The sequence below is a fragment of the Eptatretus burgeri genome, chromosome 4, assembly GCF_056783735.1.
Source record: "Eptatretus burgeri isolate ZD-2024b chromosome 4, Ebu_testis_v1, whole genome shotgun sequence".
In the NCBI taxonomy this organism is placed as follows: domain Eukaryota; kingdom Metazoa; phylum Chordata; class Myxini; order Myxiniformes; family Myxinidae; genus Eptatretus; species Eptatretus burgeri.
The window spans coordinates 102,870,284-102,889,583 of NC_140964.1; the positions used below are offsets into that span (position 1 = coordinate 102,870,284).

General features: G+C 41.9%; 1 protein-coding gene and 1 long non-coding RNA gene across 2 annotated transcripts in view; one reads left to right on the plus strand and one right to left on the minus strand.

Moving 5' to 3' along the window:
- The window catches only part of LOC147028789 (uncharacterized), a 63,556-nt gene extending 57,284 nt beyond the window's left edge, over nt 1–6,272 (plus strand). The window contains exon 3 of the long non-coding RNA XR_015056952.1: nt 4,616–6,272. This is a non-coding gene — a long non-coding RNA (uncharacterized LOC147028789). The remainder of the gene's footprint in view (nt 1–4,615) is intronic.
- A 10,370-nt stretch (nt 6,273–16,642) lies between these two features.
- Nucleotides 16,643–19,300, minus strand: part of PSMA7 (proteasome 20S subunit alpha 7) — a 32,239-nt gene continuing 29,581 nt past the window's right edge. The window contains exon 7 of the mRNA XM_085879511.1: nt 16,643–16,845. Coding sequence (XP_085735637.1) covers nt 16,747–16,845 — 99 coding nt within the window. The 3' untranslated portion in view covers nt 16,643–16,746. The remainder of the gene's footprint in view (nt 16,846–19,300) is intronic.

A 19,300-nucleotide genomic window follows, 5' to 3' on the forward strand; every position in this document is an offset into this window, starting at 1 on the left:
TCCTGCATTGGAGTAATCAAAATGAGCCGAAACAAGCAAAAGGCAAAGATGAAGTCATCAGGAGGAACCTGCATAGGATTCACATTTCAGCTGCGACTCCTCTACCCTCAAACACATCATGGCTCAAGCCAAGTGAGTCTTATAAAAAAAAAAAAATCATAAAAAATAAAAAAGGAACCCAGATCAATTTTTTTTTTGTAATTCTGGCTGCCACACCATGTGTCCGATCAAGGTGAAATTTAAAACTTGTATTCCCCATCACTACAAGATGACAATTGTGAAGTTTCATGTCAATTGATTAAGCGGTTCAAGAGAAAACATTATTTAATATTTTCTTCAATCAAATATGGCTGCCAAACCATGTGACCTATCAATTATTCCTCAAAAACCTGTGCACACAAGGCTTGGGAAGCATTTTTATGAAGTTTCCCCTCGATCTGTCCAGCCGTTCTGGAGAAGAAGATTTTGATGGGTTTTAGGGTAAATCCAATATGGCTGCCAAACCATGTGAACTTTGACGTCACATGTGTGAACGTTTTGTTCCTCATGGATAGGCGGTCATACTTGTAAAGTTTTGCCACGATATGTTCATCCACTTCAGAGATGATTTTTGAAGGTTTTAAAAAAAAGCAACAAATTGGCCGCCGAATCGCGTGACCAATAACATCATCATTTTTTTCTATGGACCATTTTATACCTCAAATTTTCATACTGATCAGAGGTAGTGTCTAACACATGCAAGTATGACGTCAAAACAAAGGCACCTGTGACATCACGAAAAAAAATCACACTTATTCCACATGAGGAGTACATGCCATGTGCCAAGTTTCAATTTTTTCCTTGATGCAGTTGCAGAGAAACAGAGGTCAAAAGTTTTTCCGTTTTTCCAACATGATTGCCACACCACGTGACCTATGTCATCACAATTGTCATGAAAACATTCCACATGAGTAGTCACACCTACACGAAAGTTTCGTCTCAATCTGACAAGCGGTTGCGGAGAAAACACGAAAGTTCTGGGCGGACAAACAAACAAACAGCAAACAGTAAACAAACAAACAAATGAACAAGAAAAAGAGCAATCAGAGATTGCAGACCCCCACCAGGACTTGTTTTTTGTGGTGCATTGTGTGGTGCATTGTGTACTGGTGTGTTACGTAATTAAACAAAGACATAATTAGAACTGCCACTTTATAACTGTTGGCAGTGATGACAGGGTACCAAGACGTCACACTCTGATGCAACCCCACTTTGATCGGACACCTCACGCGAACCCATGACGTTTTTTTATTATTCATTATTCAATTGAATTCAGAATTCAGAATACGTTGCCATCGCTGGCTAAAACGTCAAGGTGTGACCGGGCCTTAACATCAGAGCACCTGTCCCGAGGATCTTACAACCGGGTACCAAGACGTCCCGCTTTGATGCAACCCCACTTTGATCGGCCACCTGACCCATGACGTTTTTTAAATTTATTATTCAATTGGATTCAGAGTGGGATAAAAATAAATTCAATTCAAATCAAATGGAAGACCAAGTGGGTTCAGTCCTGTATTGGAGTAATCAGAAGGAACCCGAACAAGGAAGAAGCAAAGATGAAGTCATCAGGTGGAACCTGGATAGGATTCACATTTCAGCTGCTACTCTTCTACCCTCAAAACCATCCAGGCACAGAAAAGTGAGCCTTATTCAAAAAAATATGTATGTGTGTGTGTGTATATATATATATATATATATATATATATATATATATATATATATATATATATATATATATATATATATATATATATATATATATATATATATATATATATATATATATATATATATATATATATATATATATATATATATATATATATATATATATATATATATATATATATATATATATATATATATATATATATATATATATATATATATATATATATATATATATATATATATATATACATATATATATATATATATATACATAAAAATATATATATACATAAAAATATATGTATATTTGTAGAAATATATGTACTGTATATATGTATATATGTGTATATATACATATATTTATACGTATATATTCATATATACATATATATATATATATATATATATATATATATATATATGTATGTATATAATATGTAAGTGTGTATGTATGTATATATGTATGTATATATGTATATATTTGCATGTATGTATGTGTGTACACATATATTTATGTATGTACGTATGTAAATATGTATGTGTATATGTGTATATGTTTGTATCAATATATATATATATATATATATATATATATATATATATATATATATATATATATATATATATATATATATGTAGTAGATAGAAAAATCGTGCAAATTATGATACAAGCTTCAAATTTGGCATTTCTGTTCTGCAGGGCTTTCTAATCAAATCTGCCCGATTGGCCATTTGAAAATCCAAATTTTGAAAAATTAGAAAAAAAAAAAAAATTTTGAAGTCACAGCTGGCTGAAATTCTTGAAGCACAAGTGACACATCCCAGACAGAGAACCAAGGGGAGATGCAGTCATCATTGATGGCTCAGCACTTATCAATGCCCTAACTCCACGCACTTCAAAGATATTTGATGACTCTGCTAAAGAAGACATCATCCCAAAGGTGGAATCCTATGGTGCCAGGTACGAGAGGGTGGACGTCGTGTTTGATGTTTACAAGAAGTCAAGTCTGAAGTCCGAGGCAAGGTCGAAAAGGGGGCAAGGAATCATAAGAAGAGTGACAGGAACCAGTGAGACCCCAAGTAACTGGAGAAGCTTTCTTCGAGATGACAGCAACAAGACTGAGCTGTTTCACTTCCTTGCGGAAAAGATGTGTGAAGCACAGACGACAAGCACAGTCATTGTCACAAAAGGAGAAGATGCCATGAGCAACACAAGGAAGTCACTGGATGCTGTGTCTCCATGTTGTCATGAAGAAGCTGACACTCGAATATTTGTACACGCCAGGGATGCAACGACGGATGGTAGCAAGTCCATTATCATTAAGGCTAATGACATGGACGTACTAGTCATAGCAATATCTGTACTGCCATCCTTACAGGAACTAGGTCTTGAGAACATGTAAATGACCTTTGGCCAAGGAGCCAAGGTGCGATGGATTCCAGTCCATGAGGTAGTTTCTGCAATAGGGCCTGAGAAAGCTCGAGGGATCCCATACTTCCATGCGTTCACTGGATGTGACGTCGTGTCTGCCTTCCACGGTAAAGGGAAGAAAACTGCATGGCAGACTTGGAACGTCTTTGATGATGTTTCTGAAACATTCACCAATCTCAGCCAGCATCCAACATTGATTCGTGATCTTGACTTTTTTTTTTTTTTTTTTTTTTTTTTTTTTTTTTTTTTTTGATTTTCAAATGGCCAATCAGGCAGATTTGATTTGAATCCGCTGGAGAACAAATGTGCCAAATTTGATGCTTGTAGCATCATTTGCACGATTCCTCTCAAAAATTGCTGTTATCTGCCCCCACTATATCTTTGGATGTGGTGTTCTCTTAATGGTTGGGGTGGTGGGCTTGGGATCCAAGGATCCTAAGTTCAAATCCCACTTTGCTGTTGAATGACACCAGGTGGGGTTCATTCTGCCTGGTTATCTTTCTGAGGTCAGCAAAATGAGTGCCAGCATGCTGGTATACTGTGTCGGAGTGGCGACCCGTCCAGGATTGTGCCCAATAGCCAAGGAGACTGCTTAAGCAGCACCAACGCTCTGCCCAGAGTATGGTCCCAATGGATGGATATATCCATGTATATATCTATAGATATATAATTTTTTTAAGGGAAAGGGAAAGAGAAAGCCTTCTGCACATACATAATGGTCACAGTAAATTAGCACAGCAGCTTGTCTGCACCGACATTTCTCAATGCACTCGATTTGGTTTCTACATAAGATCACATTGGTTTTTATATAGCAGCTGATAAAGATACAAAATGAGATTGTTGATCATGTAGCAGCTGTTTGCTACATGAGATGCTCTGCATTTTTGTGCAATAACCCGGCTGATTTATGAACCATTACATAGCTTGTGTTGAAGCCAGGTTGCTGCACAATGCACTCGTCTAATGAAGGCCTCCTGGTTGGTATTATAGCCTGTCTGTGCAATATGGCGTGATTGCAAAAGTTCAGACTGATATAACACTTCCATACTCTTAGATGTTTGTGTCTCGTTTTTGTTATTCCAATGCATTTGAGGAAATCTTCCCAGACATTACAAGCAAGACATGGATCTTGGAAAGCAATGGACAAATCCACACAGTGTAGTACACTTGGGCAGACAGGATATTTCATAGGTGGCATGCTCACCGTTAAGCTGTTCATTCTAGGTTAGATTCCCGATCCGACTAAAAAACTGTCAGAGTCATGCTCCACAAGCAACTGGTATTGCATCAATGCATCCCCACCTCTTAGGGTGAGAGAGGGGGTAATTAGACTGAGTATTTTGTCGACAAATCCTTTTCTGGTAGACTTAAAAGTTCCCACGACAGTGTCTTTAACGAAGGCTCGGCCATTGTGCGCCAGAAACCTGGCCAACAATCTTAATCTTGCCAATGATTGCGACTTGTCTGCAGGGTTGGAGCTTTAAAGTTGCTGCGAGGGAATGGCAACCTGTCCGTGTGTTCGTAACCAGAAACGTTCACGGCTTGTCATCAGTGCCCCAAAGTTGTGAAGATCAAATGTTACCGTGACCTTTAAGGGATGTGTATTCAACTTTGAGCTGTCTAGTTTCGGTTGCATCCTGAACTGAATCGACTGTATGTCACCATTGTGTTTCACATGTAGCTCAGGGGTATTGCATCAATGAGTACACTCTCCTTCAAGGGGACGTTAAACTGTGTGTCCCATCTGCTTGAATTTGTCTCGCCTGCAAACATTTTGCTTTTTGAACACAGCACAAGACAGATATTGTGAAAATGAGAGTTTTGGGTATAGCACTTGATTCTTTATTACCAATCGATGGTACTCATAGTCCCTTGAGCAGAGTCATTTTGAATCATAAACACAATGGGATTGTTTGAGGCCACACCAAATGATGGTTATAACAAAAATAAGAACAGAATGATGGTGTGCGTGATGCTTTGCCCCAAGCTCAATCGTAAACAAGTGGCTCATTTGGAACGTGAAGTATTCCATTTCAAGGGACATAACCATTCGGATGTGTTCCAAGCAGTGAGTAGAGTTGACCATTTCTTTTACATAACATCAGAACGATTACATAACTTTGTGTATGTACGTTATTAGCATCTGTACGTTCTCAGAGCAACCTCGCTTTTCCAATTGTGGCCTGTTATTTGCTTGTCAAGCTAATAAAAAGCATTCCCGAGGTTTGTAGAGCAACTTGCATCCCTTGATAAAAGCCTCATTGAAATGCGATTGCACATGTTCATTTTCTTCTGTATAAAACACTGGCAAGTCTTCGATCTCAAACGAGCCCTTCGCTAGATCCATCGTCATCTTCCTCGGTATTAACAGGGGCCTGGGTGTGTGATGATAAAGTTGGGAACATAAGGACAGTCGTTTTTTTTTTAAAACTGTTTTACGAACTGGAATGAGATTGCAAAGCATCCTATCTTGGCCCAAAAAGCATGACTGCCTCACGACTTGGCACTTAGGTTATAATTGCCGTTGAAAGTGTGAACACCTATGAGAGGTTTTTTTTCAAGGCGGATGCATGCGAAACTTCTGGCCATCAAATAGGATAATTGGCACTCAATAATATGGGAACAACTCAAGCATTTGCCTTATTACTATTAGGCCAACGGTTTAGACTGGATTTTTTTTTCAACTTAATCAACCGGCTGTACAGAAAACTACAACATGTCTCATTTGAAAAATGAAAAACTAAGGAGCACATTTATCCCTGTTGGACTCAATATTGTTACGGCTGTGGAAATTCGCATTACACCATAAAAGGTCCCCAGGTGAGATATATCGGTAAGTTCATGTGTAGTTAGCCCAAACCCGTTGTATAGAGGAAATATATGTGATCCATTCGGGGTGCGATTCTTCAGTTAATCGTTTTTCTTTTGCTGTCGTTAGTTTGGTGCAAGAACAACAACGAACATCGCCACAACCAACATCACGCCATTCACTACACGACGCCAACAATCACGCCATTCACACCACGACGGCACCTTCCACAACTACGCTACCACATCTTCGCCACTCGCCATTCAACGAACACCGTGCAGTCACGATATCCGCGGGACGGATGGGAGGGGCGGAGTGGCAGCGGCGGCCGGGGTGCGAAGGGGCATCTCCCGCCCGAATCTTCCTTCCCTTGTCGTACGGCACGTGGGGAAGAAAACCAACAATGCCTGTGGGATTTTCCCTTCTGCTTTTCCCGCGCTTTGGCATGGGGGAGGTGCGATTTGAGCCGGAGGTCAAAGGTGAAAAAGGTGGGGGCCTGATTTTGGGGGAATAATTCCCTGACCCCGAGCCAAAACTGACTTTCTTCGTCCCCCGCACAGCGCGGGGAGGGGGGGAACGAGAGGACACGCCCCTTTTTGGGAAGCTTCCAGAAGGGAGGTGGAGCCAGAAACGGGGCGGGGCGAAGGGCGGAGCCCCGCGCGACAAAAGGGGTAGACGAGAAGGGTTCGTGTCGTCTTCTGGTTCGGGTCGTCTGCTAGTTGTTCCTGCAAGGTCTTCTTCTTCTTGTTCCTGTTCCTTGCGCGAGCCTTTTTGATCCTGGCGAGCTTGTTGTTCCTGCCGCGCCCTCGATCCTCGCGCGAGCCCTGGAATCCCGTGAGCGAGCGCGGAGATAGCGCCGGAAAACCCCGTCCGTGCCCCAAAACCCCGTCTGTGCTGTCGAGCGGACCACACGTGCGGCACGAGGCACGAGCTCACGGACCACGCCAGAGGAGCTCGGAGTTGCGGTCACGAGAGAAGGATTCGACACACAAAGGGAAGTCGCGACTTCCATTTCTTTTGGGTTCTGTGTAAACGTGTGTGCGTGTGTGTGGCGCCAGTCCATCAAGTTGAATTGTTTAAGTGTCCCTGTGTAATAATTATATGCGGTTGTAGCTCTGCATTGTGTCCTTGCTTTTATTGCAATTCCTTGCTTGACTGTAATATACGTGCCTTCCGTGCTTCCGTAATAAATGTGCTGGTCCAATTGTTCCCCGTTTCACTGCATCCTTTCCTTTGCTTGAATCTCCATCTTGCATCATGTAAGGGATTAATAGTGGGTTTAAAACACCCAGTAACTAATCTGAACCGTCAAGGTCGACGATAACTCCGCTCGGTTATCCCTGTACTACGGAACGAGCCGCTCAAGCGGTTCGTGTCTGGAGTCGACCTGTGGCGTGGTACAACTCCTTGGTACGCTATCCGCGCGGGTACTTAGGTAAATCGACCATTTGGCGATCGGACCCTATTTGGCAAGGGTAGAATGCGGACTGAGGTGTGGTGAGGTTAAACCCCCACCCGTGACTGGCTCCTCGTGGTAGTTCCTGGAGGGTCACGACTGAATTGTCCGTCCGGTGGGCGACTCGGTCGCGATTCGAGTTACGTGGCCGATCGCATGCCGGCGGGCGTGAATTCGCAACAATATTTATTGTGTGATCGATGAAATATTTACATTTGAATGATACCCCCGTCTAAATTAATTTGACCATTTTCGAAAATCACATAATTTGACATGACATCAATGCAAATAACCACATTCCTAACCACATATTTGGTATGAAAATGTGCAGAATAGAGAGGACAATTATGCTATGTAACGTCTGAATCAATAAATGTACATTGTACAGTTTAGTGCATCAAAATCCCCAAAAATGCATTAACTTTCATCAATTTCAGGACCACCACCTCCGAATAACATCAACAACAACAAATTCTCACAGCCAATAATGACATATATACTGTTTTCAAACTTTATTATAATAATGATAATCGGACATTCCTACAGTTAAACAAGGAAAAAAAAAAGACATAAAATGGCATAGCCCCCATTGTTTTAGTAATTTTGCTGTATGGAGTTAAAGGGCTGGCCCATGTTTATGTACAACTAAAATGGCTGCCAGTCTACCAATCAGCCATCTTTTATCAGATCGTAAAATAAGGTGAGGAGCACGTGTACGCCATCATATGCTGTGCTTGTGCCAAGCTTGAACAAATTCGGACCATTCACGTCTGAGAAATGGTTGGGGACACATTTAAGTAACAAAATGGTCGCCATTCGGCCATATTGGATTTGATCTTGAAAAAAATGCGCATAATGAAGCCATCATTCTTTTTCAGGGATTGCTTTTGGTTCATTTTCCCACAGAATTTCTGGAACTGGAATTTCAAAGTTTTTGCAGATGTGCCAGCAGATAACTTTACAAGCTAAACAAGATAACTAACATTTTTTTTTCTTTTTTCATGTTTGGTGATTAAATGTCACATATCATTCTCTTTGCCAACTCCACCTCCAACCCTCACCTGTCCGTGTTATTTTTTTTCCTCCTCTCACTCTGTCCCCTCATATAATACAGCACTCTCCTCCCACATCTCTGTCTCTCTCTCTCTCTCTCTCTCTCTCTCTCTCTCTCTCTCTCTCTCTCTCTCTCTCTCTCTCTCTCTCTCTCTCTCTCTCTCTCTCTCTCTCTCTCTCTCTCTCTCTCTCTCTCTCTCTCTCTCTCTCTCTCTCTCTCTCTCTCTCTCTCTCTCTCTCTCTCTCTCTCTCTCTCTCTCTCTCTCTCTCTCTCTCTCTCTCTCTCTCTCTCTCTCTCTCTCTCTCTCTCTCTCTCTCTCTCTCTCTCTCTCTCTCTCTCTCTCTCTCTCTCTCTCTCTCTCTCTCTCTCTCTCTCTCTCTCTCTCTCTCTCTCTCTCTCTCTCTCTCTCTCTCTCTCTCTCTCTCTCTCTCTCTCTCTCTCTCACACACCCCTCCCTCCCACAGTGAATAGTAACATTTAGTGAGGTGTCGCTCTACCGACCTCCCCCCTAACTCCCCTCTCACCATCCTCTCTGCCTCCCCTTCCCCCTCTCACCCTACACCTGCCTGTCCCCCCCATTTATTGACCCATCAGCGAAGCGATGGGTTGTATTTGCTAGTTCTGCATAAGAGTGACTACGTTGACAAAATGGCTCTGATTTTGAGCGATGTGTTCCAGTTCCAACACCTGGGAAATACAAATGAACATGACCACACATCTTGTTTGGAGAAACAAATGGCGAAAGGACTATTGCAACTCTGCAAACGAGGAGACCTCTCGAAGGAGGTTTACGACACAATTATATCTGTCAGATCGCAAAGACCGAGGATGTATGTATGGTCTGTCAAAGACTCATAAAGATAGTGTTCCTCTACGACTGATCCTTTCAATGCACAGCATGAACTCACCAGATGGTTATGTGAATGATTGCAACCAGCACTGGACGTGTCTCAGAACATGTAATTACGGATTCCTTCACCTTCGCCGATACCATACGGTCCATCACACACCTAAACGAGAATTCCACAATGTGTTCATATGATATAGCCAGTCTATTCATGAATGCCTACTGATAGAAGTGATCGAAATCTGCACGCAACTTCTGTATCATAGTGACTTGACACCTCCACTGATCTCTGAGTTTGTCTTCGTTGAATTAATGAATATGGTGACCCGTTCTATCAAGTTCAGTTTCAATGATTCAATGTATACTCTGGTGTAGCGATTGGATCCCCTCTTGGCACCGTCTTAGCAAACATTTTTGTAGGTTGCTCTGAATAACATGCTTTTGCAGATCCACATCCTGTAGTTCAACTCCCTTCTATCTATTATCGGTACGTGGATGACATTTGCTGTCTTTGAGTCAACCTTAGCATGTAAAATCTTTTTGGCATACCTGAACTCTCTCCATCCATCCCCAGAGTTCACTTTCGAAATGGAACGCTCCGGCGTACTTCCCTTCTTGGATGTCTTAGTTGAAAAATCGGCTGACGCTTCTTAAATGTCTACCGTAAGTCTACTTTTACCGGACAGTATACAATGCGGGACTCTTATAGTTCCTCAAGATACAAGATTGGATTGACTCAAGATACAAGATTGGATTGAAGATACAAGATCTTGGTCAATAGAGCATGAAAGATCTGCTCCACAGAGAAACTCCATGATGAAATTGAGACCATCAAGACTATTCTTCTTGGTAATGGGTATCCTGAACAGATCCTCAATAGATATACACTCAAATTCCTGAACCCACCAAAGAATCCGAACGGTTGACAAGTGTTCAATTTTTGTATCCTATTTCTGATGCTGAACGTGACATTTGTTGAATTGTGCACATCCCCTGGCACAATCCACAACCCTGGAAGTGAAAACAATTATTCAGAGAAAGGAGATAAATGAGTTTCAACCAAACACCTAACTATAAGCTTCAGGTATATTTTTTTTATTTCTGAACTACATGAGGATAGATTTTGTGCATACACGTTGCAAGATCGAACAATAAGTATATGGCGATTTGTTGCGTCTTCCTAGTTCCTTTAAAGGGTGAATACTGAATATGATAATGTTCAAAATGTCTATATTGGCTGTGAGAATCTGCTGTTGCTGACTATTTTCGGAGGCAGCGGTCCTGAAATTGGAGCAAATTAACTCAGTGTTGATGTTTAAAGCACCGAGCTGTACGTACAGTCCTGGCCAAAAATATTGGCACCTTTGCACTTTTTTCAAATTACTCACCATTTTCTCTAAAAATAAGTTGAAATTGACAAAAATATTTGGTCTCCACAATTCTTTATTTCACTGTTAAGATTACAGAACTTAATATATCCTTTTAAATCAGACAATAAAAAGAAATGGCATTGACCAAATTATTGACACTTCATTTAATATTTGGTATCACAGCCTTTGAACAAAATAACTGCAGTCAAGCACTTCCTATAGCCATGAATGAGCTTCCTCCACCTCTCTACTGGTAGTTTGCCCCACTCTTCTTGTGTAAACTGCTCCAGTTCTCCCAGATTTGAAGGGTGCCTTCTCTCAACTGCTGTTTTCAGAACTCCCCACAGGTGTTCAATAGGATTTATATCTGGACTCATTGCTGGCCACTGCAGAACAGTCCAACGTTTTATCTCGAACCATTCCTGAGTCCTTTTGACGTGTTTGGGGTCATTGTTGTGCTGCAATGACCCATGACCTTCAACAGGGACCCAGTTTTCTGACACTGGGTTGAACATTGCACTCCCAAATGCTTTGGTCATCTCCTGATTTCATGATGCCATGCACACATTCAAGGTACCTAGTGCTGGAGGCAGCACAGCAACCCCAAAACATCACTGGACCACCTCCATGTTTGACTGTAGGGAAGATCTTCTTTTCTTTGAAGGCTTCATTTTGTTTTCTGCAAACATCGAGATGATGTGATTTTCCAAAAAGCTCCAATTTGGTCTCATATGTCCACAGGACATTCTCCCAGGATTTTGGCTTGTTCGGGTGCTTTTTGGAAAACTCGTCGGGCTTTCTTATATGTCTCTCTCAGCAGTGGGGTCCTCCTGGGTCTCATACCATAGAACCCCCTTTCATCGAGTTGGTGATGGATGGTGCAAGTTGAAACTGTCGTAGCTTGTGTTTGAAGGTCAGCTTGAATCTGTTTGGCAATTGATCGAGGTGCTTTCTCCACCATTCAAACAATCCTTCGCTGCAATCTTCGATCAAGTTTTCTCTTGCGGCCACATACAGGGAGGTTGGCTCCAGTACCATGGGCCTTAAACTTCCTGATAACATTGCAGACAGTGGACACAGGAACATTAAGGTCTCTGAAGATAGACTTGTTGCCTTGAGATTGCACATGCTTGGCTATAATCTTGTGTCTGACCTCCTCTGATAATTCTCTGGTTTTCTTTGTTTTCTCAATGCTCATTGCACTACACAGTATCACAAAACACCAGAATGACTCCTTTTCTCTATTCAAACTGGTTGAATGAGTGATTTTTGAAATTGCAGGCACCTGTAACTCACCACAGGTGAGTTCCATCCCAAAGGAAAGGAGAATCACCTGCTTGAAATCTAATTATTTCTAATTTCTAAAAGGTGTCAATAATATTGTCCGGGCCATTTTCGTATTTGTGTGGAATAAACTGAGATTTAGTAACTTTTTTTCAACTTTTTTTTTGTTCCACTGCAAATCAAAGAAATACATGTGTGAATACCAAAATATATTTTTTACTTTCAACAATTTTTCTGGAAGAAATGGTGCATTATTTGGAAAAAAAAAAGTGCAATGGTGCCAATATTTTTGTCCACAACTGTGTATTGATGCACCTGTCACACGCCATCATTCTCCTCTCCATTCTGAATATTTTGATCCCAAATATGTATGAATGAGGTGCTTTTCATCGAAGTTAGGTCAAATTGTGTGATTTTTGGAAATGCTCAAAGAATTTTAATGGGGGAATGGAAAAATGCTCAATATCATTCAAATGTGAATATTTCATCGATCACACAAATGTGTTCCTGAGATGTCGCTTTTTCAAATGAGATCTGTTGTAGCTTTGTGTGAAGTAAAGTGTGGTTGATCCTCTGGTGAAGTTTGATGAAGATAGCTGAAAGCGTTCACGAGTTATCGCACTCAGATAAATATACAAAAGAGACAGACCGACAGATGACAAAATTTTTCAATTTTCATCATAATCTGGTAAATGCCCCCATTTTGGAAATGGCCTGTTGATCATCATTCACCATCCTCATAAAATATTTAATTTTAAGGTGTTCCATTTTGTTGATTATGTTCATCAGCAGCACACGTTCCAGGAGGATCCAAAACAAGTCGAGTCAGATACCATGAGCAAACAAATGCCGATTTCAATTGTTGATTAGCCCCACAACAGCATGGCCTTTACGAATAGGTGAGTTATCGCCGGCACCCTAAACAAATTACAAGTTCCTGCCCTAAACTTAGATGAATACCAGGCTGGGCAAGCCAGTTCGTGAAAGAGTTGGGCTTAGCTTCCCCCAGCCAACCCCACAAGAACGTGGGAATAATTGTGGCCGTTAAAGATAAAGCTGGAAATTTGCATCGATTCAAAGCAGAGTCTGAAGAACCTTAACAGTTAATCTTCATTTTCCCGTGTCACAAATGAAACCACCAGTGATACACCAAATTACTACCTTCTATATCTCAAAAGAAATTCGACCTTTACAGAAAAGTATTTGAAATCCGAGACAATCGGCAGAGGTCTACGAGGAATCCTCCCACCCCCACCTCTACAAAAACAAACATTAGCCCACCCATACAACCAAATGACGTCACAATGTGAACCACTGCAGATCAGTAACAAACACTCGGGGAAGGCCATGGTTCATCTTGCTTTTGTCACAATTGTCATTAGTCGTACATGGTGGTCCACACAATCAATTTATTTTTTCTTCAAAAGTGGTTCACACACCCAACAAAGGTCAGGAACCATTGGTCTAGTCCTTTGAATTCACTGAGCCTGGTGTTGGCTTAGCAGCTTGGGTGGCTGGCTTAGGATCTTCGGGTCCTGAGTTTGAGCCCCGTTGGCTGCTGAATTAACACCAGGTGGGGGTTGACTCAGCCTGTCATCCTTCTGAGGTTGGCGAAATAAGAACCACTGTGCTGGTGGAGGAGCACAGCATCGGCGGCACAGCCACGCTTCAAAGAAACAATAGCTAACCGGCAGCCAAGCTGCCATATGCAAGAACAGAAGCAATTGAAACGGGACGCTGATGACGTCTATTCTGCATATGATTTAGATACAAGCTCCACCGTGAACAGGAGACCACAATTTAATTTTTTTAAAGGTAAAATCAGGTCAAAATATTCTGAAGTTGTGCTTAGCCACGTTTAAGAAGTGCATACAGTATTAGCATCACCGTTAAAAGGAAATCATTTTACGAATTCAAAAGCCTGAAGAGAGAATGGATATTGTGGTAGTGTAAAAGCATCTCAACTGAATTAGTCAAATCATATGATGGGAAAGGCCAAATACATGGTTTTTCTTTTTAATTTCAGAACATGGCAATAAAGCTTCTGCACCTGCCAAGCTACTGTTGAAAGAAAACAAGTGAAATCCTTCAATGCAGCGTGTGTGGTGAAGTAAATGAGTCCACTGATGTTAAAATATGCAATTTATGCTTTTTCAGTTGAAAAACAATTAAAAAGCGTACTTAATATTTGAAATGTAAAAATCTTGTTATTATTGTGATAAGCATATATATATATATATATATATATATATATATATATATATATATATATATATATATATATATATATATATATATAACAGAAGGAATGAAATCGTTCGATACAGCGTGGCAGAGGACTGCAAAAGAATGATTGCATAAGAAGAACTTAGCTTTCAGCGTTCGGCGCGAAATGCGATGGTGGGTGGAAATGATGTCTTTTGTTTGTTCGTACATGAGAGGGGAGCGTTTCTTGGTTTTTTTTTTTTCCGTCAAGCAATAAATTCAATGGTTTTCACATATATAAGACATTAGTTTCACAAATTTCCATTGAAATACTCCGGTATTGTCCCTCTCTGGAAAGGGACGGGTGATCGCCAAGACTGCAACAACTACCGAGGGGTGACGCTGCTCTCAGTGCCGGGCAAGGTCTTTGCTCGGATAATTCTCGATAGGGTTCGCCACCATCTGCTTGAGCACCAGCGTCCAGAGCAGTCAGGCTTTACACCAAAGAGGTCAACGATTGACCGTATCCTTGCACTTCGTGTCCTCACCGAACGCAGACAAGAGTTTCGGCAGGGGCTGCTTGCAGCCTATGTTGATCTCTGTAAAGCGTTCGATTCAGTGAATCGGGATGTCCTCTGGAGGATTCTTGGTCTTCGTGGGGTGCCACCAAAATTGATCGATCTGATGTCTGAACTCTACTCTGGTACTGAGAGTGCTGTCAAGTGTGGTGGTACCATCTCTGACTTATTTCCAGTTGTTACTGGAGTTCATCAGGGATGTGTACTTGCCCCCACACTTTTCAGCACTTGTATGGACTGGATTCTAGGGAGGATGTCGGAGAGATCAAGTTGCGGTGCGTCATTTGGGAATGTCAAGATCTCGGACCTTGACTTTGCAGATGATGCAGTCATCTTTGCGGAGACTTTAGACATCCTCTTGGGGGCCCTCGAGGTGCTGAATGAGGAGTCGGAGCCATTGGGATTACGGGTTTCTTGGGTCAAAACTAAGATCCAGGCTTTCGGTGACATCTTGGATGCTGCTGTCCTGTCTGTGTCTGTTTGTGGTGAGGATGTTGAGGTCGTGGAGAGATTCACTTACCTTGGAAGTGATATTCATGTCTCTGCTGGCTGCGAGTCAGAGGTCAATAGACGTCTGGGTCAGGCCTGGGGAGTCATGGATTCACTGGATCATGGGGTGTGGCGCTGCCGGTACCTGTGCGGGAGGACGAAAGTCCGAGTCTTCAGGTCCTTGGTACTTCCAGTCTTGCTCTATGGGTGCGAGACTTGGACTCTGACCAAGGATCTGAGACGGAGACTTAATTCCTTTGGTACCAGGTCTCTTCAGAGAATCCTTGGCTATCGCTGGTCGAATTTTGTGTCCAACGAGCGGTTGCTGAGAGAGACTCGGATGAGATTTGTTACCTGCATAGTCCGTGAGCGTCAGTTGCGGCTGTATGGACATGTGGCTCGTTTTCCTGACTCTGATCCTGCTCACCAGATTCTCTCAGCGAGGGAGTCTCATGAGTGGAGGAGGCCAGTGGGTCGACCACGTGCCTCATGGTTGCAACAGGTTGACCATCATCTCAAGGAGATGGAGATGGGCCTGGCATCTGCCTGGGGGATGGCCAGACGGAGGCCCCTGGAGTACCGGCGGAAAGTGGACGCAGCGACGTGCTGTTCTGGCACATGCTCCCATACCTGACCTGACCTAATTTCCGTCAATTGTTGCCATTTCCGTCTCGGTTACGCACTGCCATCTACCGGACGGCCGTCATTGGCCGTCTTGAGGCACGGGGGGGGGACGACACCGGAGACGTGGTAGACACCGGGGACATTTCACACTCGGTGCAATTGTATACAGCGCACGCGCTGTAATAAAATTACTTCACTATCATGGTAAGGAGTTATGGTCCGCACGACAGTTACAATATGTTTTATGAACTTCAGCTTGGCAAGATAGGTTAGAGGTATGCACACTCACCTCTGAGCTGTTTAGCCCAAGTTCTAATCTAGACGGAGTTGCAAAAAGTCCCCATAATGTTTCACATGCAGGGTGATGCAATGTGTGCGCCATGTATCGGCAGGCCATCAAGCCAAATAACCCATCTGCTAGAGCTGAGGGCAATGGACGTTCAAGATCCAAGTGTCCTTTGTGAAGAGTAAGTGAGGTATTGCAGGAACCCTGAACCAATTACAACTTCGAGCTGTGAGTGATTGCAAACCATGCTCTGCCTCCCCATATATATACATATACATATACACATATATACATATATATATATATATATATATATATATATACATATACATATATATACATATACATATACATATACACATATATATATATACACATATACATATATTACACAGGTTAAGACTTGCGTTAAAACCAAATTGGAGATAGTATGTGTGATCTTCCTATCAGAGAAACAAGAACATTCATTTGACCAAGTTCGAAATGCAAAGCAAATCCTGATTGAAACGTTTATTTTGGTAAAAATAAGGAAACATTCACTGTAAGACAGCAACCAGTGAAGAGTGCAGGCCCCCCCAAAAAACATATCAAGTTATACTTCATGCTGTGGCCTTTTTCTGTTTCTTCTTCTCTGCCTCTTCTTCCTTCTCCTTCTCTATCTCTGCCACAAACTTTTCTATCTCCTCTGCACCCAAAAGCTGAAAAAAAAAATCAAAAACAGATTATTCACTTACGAACAAACATTGCCAGTGCGTATATGCAATGTACAAACAGGATTTATGCCTTTTTTAAGGTGCCACAATGAAATGACATTATTAGAAATCAATAGATTGATGGTTGCATCAAGGGAAACAACCGAATAAGTGATAAACTTGAGGACTGCGATCGGAGATCGCTGATGGTTCCCGGTAGAGCCAACTCGTAATATTGGCCAATTGCTGGCACTGGAAATTCTGCCTCGTAATAAACTAGAACAGCACTATTCGTCATCACGACGTCAAGCGATATGCCTCCACCCACATTATTACATCATTAGACATACTTGTACCAAGTTTGATTTAAATCCTTTCAGCTGTTCTCAAGCATAACATTTTTACCTGACTACTGACATTATTAATATTTGCACACTGTGTGTGCAAATATTCCGTGAAGAGTTCGAGTTCAGGAAGGCAAACCTTAAGGGTATGAGGAGAGAATTGGGTGATGTAGATTGGGAGAAGTTAACAAAAGGACAATCAGCATTCGAGAAATGAGAAACCTTTAAGGAGCAAATGTGTAGAGTGCAGAGCAAGTACATTCCAATGAGTTATAAAACTAGAAGTAGAAAGAGACCAGGGTGGTTGAGCAGTGAGATAAGGAATGCTATTAAGGAGAAGCAAAAGGCATTTATTAGGTTTAAAATAACAGGACTGGAGTTAGATTTATATCACTATTGGAGTAAACAGGGGCAAGATAAGAAAATAACTCAGCAAGGCAAAATACAGTGTGAGAAGGACATGGCTAAGAATATTAAACATAATAGCAAGGCTTTCTTTAAATATATCAGGGGAAAAGAACAGGTGAGGACTAGTGTGGGCCCATTGAGGAATAGCACCGGGAGAGTGGTTAGTGAGGAATGTGAGATGGCAGGCTTATTAAACAGGTATTTTGATTCAACTTTTACACAAGAACAGTCAGGAGAATTGTCAATAGCTGAAAGTATCCATCAAGGAGGTGAGAAAGGGCTTTTACAGAAAATCCAAGTTGGAGTGTCTCCACGTGGACATGCAAAAACTGTGAATTCTAACCCATGAACTTGTCTATACACTGACAATGTCGAAACTGCAATTGTATTCAAGTGCATTGCAAGTAGAAATGAAGTAATACTTGAGTACATCGCAAGTAGTCCCGTACCACAGCCGAGAAAATGGAGTGCTGCTATCCGTGACAAGCCGAAATCACGAATGCTGAACCCACGGATGAGCGGCATGGTTAAAAATATCCATAACCATTCTTTAGATGTTCACAAAACTTTATACACAGGTTCATTGAATCTGCGGATTGCAGTCGGATAAAAGCTGTCAGGCAAGCGATTTACAGTTGGTCTTGATGGAACAACAACGTTTACCCGAATGGAGAAGTTCAAAAATGACGTGCGCTGAGTACAACTCATCTCAGATGATAGCTTTTGCTCTTTTCGCTACTCGATTGGAGTACATTCTATCGATGGAAGGCAGATCGCACCCAATAATTTTACAAGCAGTCTTTACTATCCTGTTGAGTTGTATTGTAGCTCGACGCAGGACGGCCAATCCCCAAACAGTGAAAGACAGTGTCAGGACACTCTCCATCACTGCCCGAGAGAATTTGATCAACATAGGACGGCTGACACCAACACTTTTCAACTTTCCAAGAAAGAATAACAGTTGCTGAGCTTTCTTCACACAGTCCATCCATCCATTCGAACCATACTCTGTACAGAGCGTCAGTGCTGCCGAAGCAGTTTCCTTGGCTATTGGGCACAAACCTGGACGGGTCACCACTCCGATGCAGGATACTCGAATGACTATCATCCCCAGCAAACTGGTACTCATTTTGCCGACCTCGGAAGGATGGAAGGCTGAGTCAACCCCCTGGTGAAGTAATTCAGTGGGCAACGAGGCTTTAACTCAGGATCCTTCGATCCCAAGCCGCCATCCCAACCACTGAGCCAACACCAGGCTTTCTTCACACAGTGATTGCTGTTTATTTCCCACTTAAGGTCATTGGAAATATGTATCCCTCAAAATTTAAAGGAAGTGACAATCTCAACTTCAGCATCATGAATAACCAAGGGTTGAATGGGAGTTTTGTTTTTCCGGAAGTCAACAATAATTTCCTTTGTCTCTATGACGTCGATTTCATAATTGTTTGAAGAACACCATTCTTCAAGTTTTTTGACTTGATAACGGTAATCACTTTCATCATTGTTGAAAATCAGGCCAGGAATGGTCGTGTCGCCTGCGAATTTCACCAGCATTGAGCTATCAGATGATGTGACAAAATCATGAGTGAACAATGACTATAACATCGAGGATAAAACACAGCCCCGAGATACTCAGGTGTTCAGAATGATCATCTGAGAAATTTTTGAACCAATTTTGAACCATATTTCCGCCAGCAACCCCCTTCCAG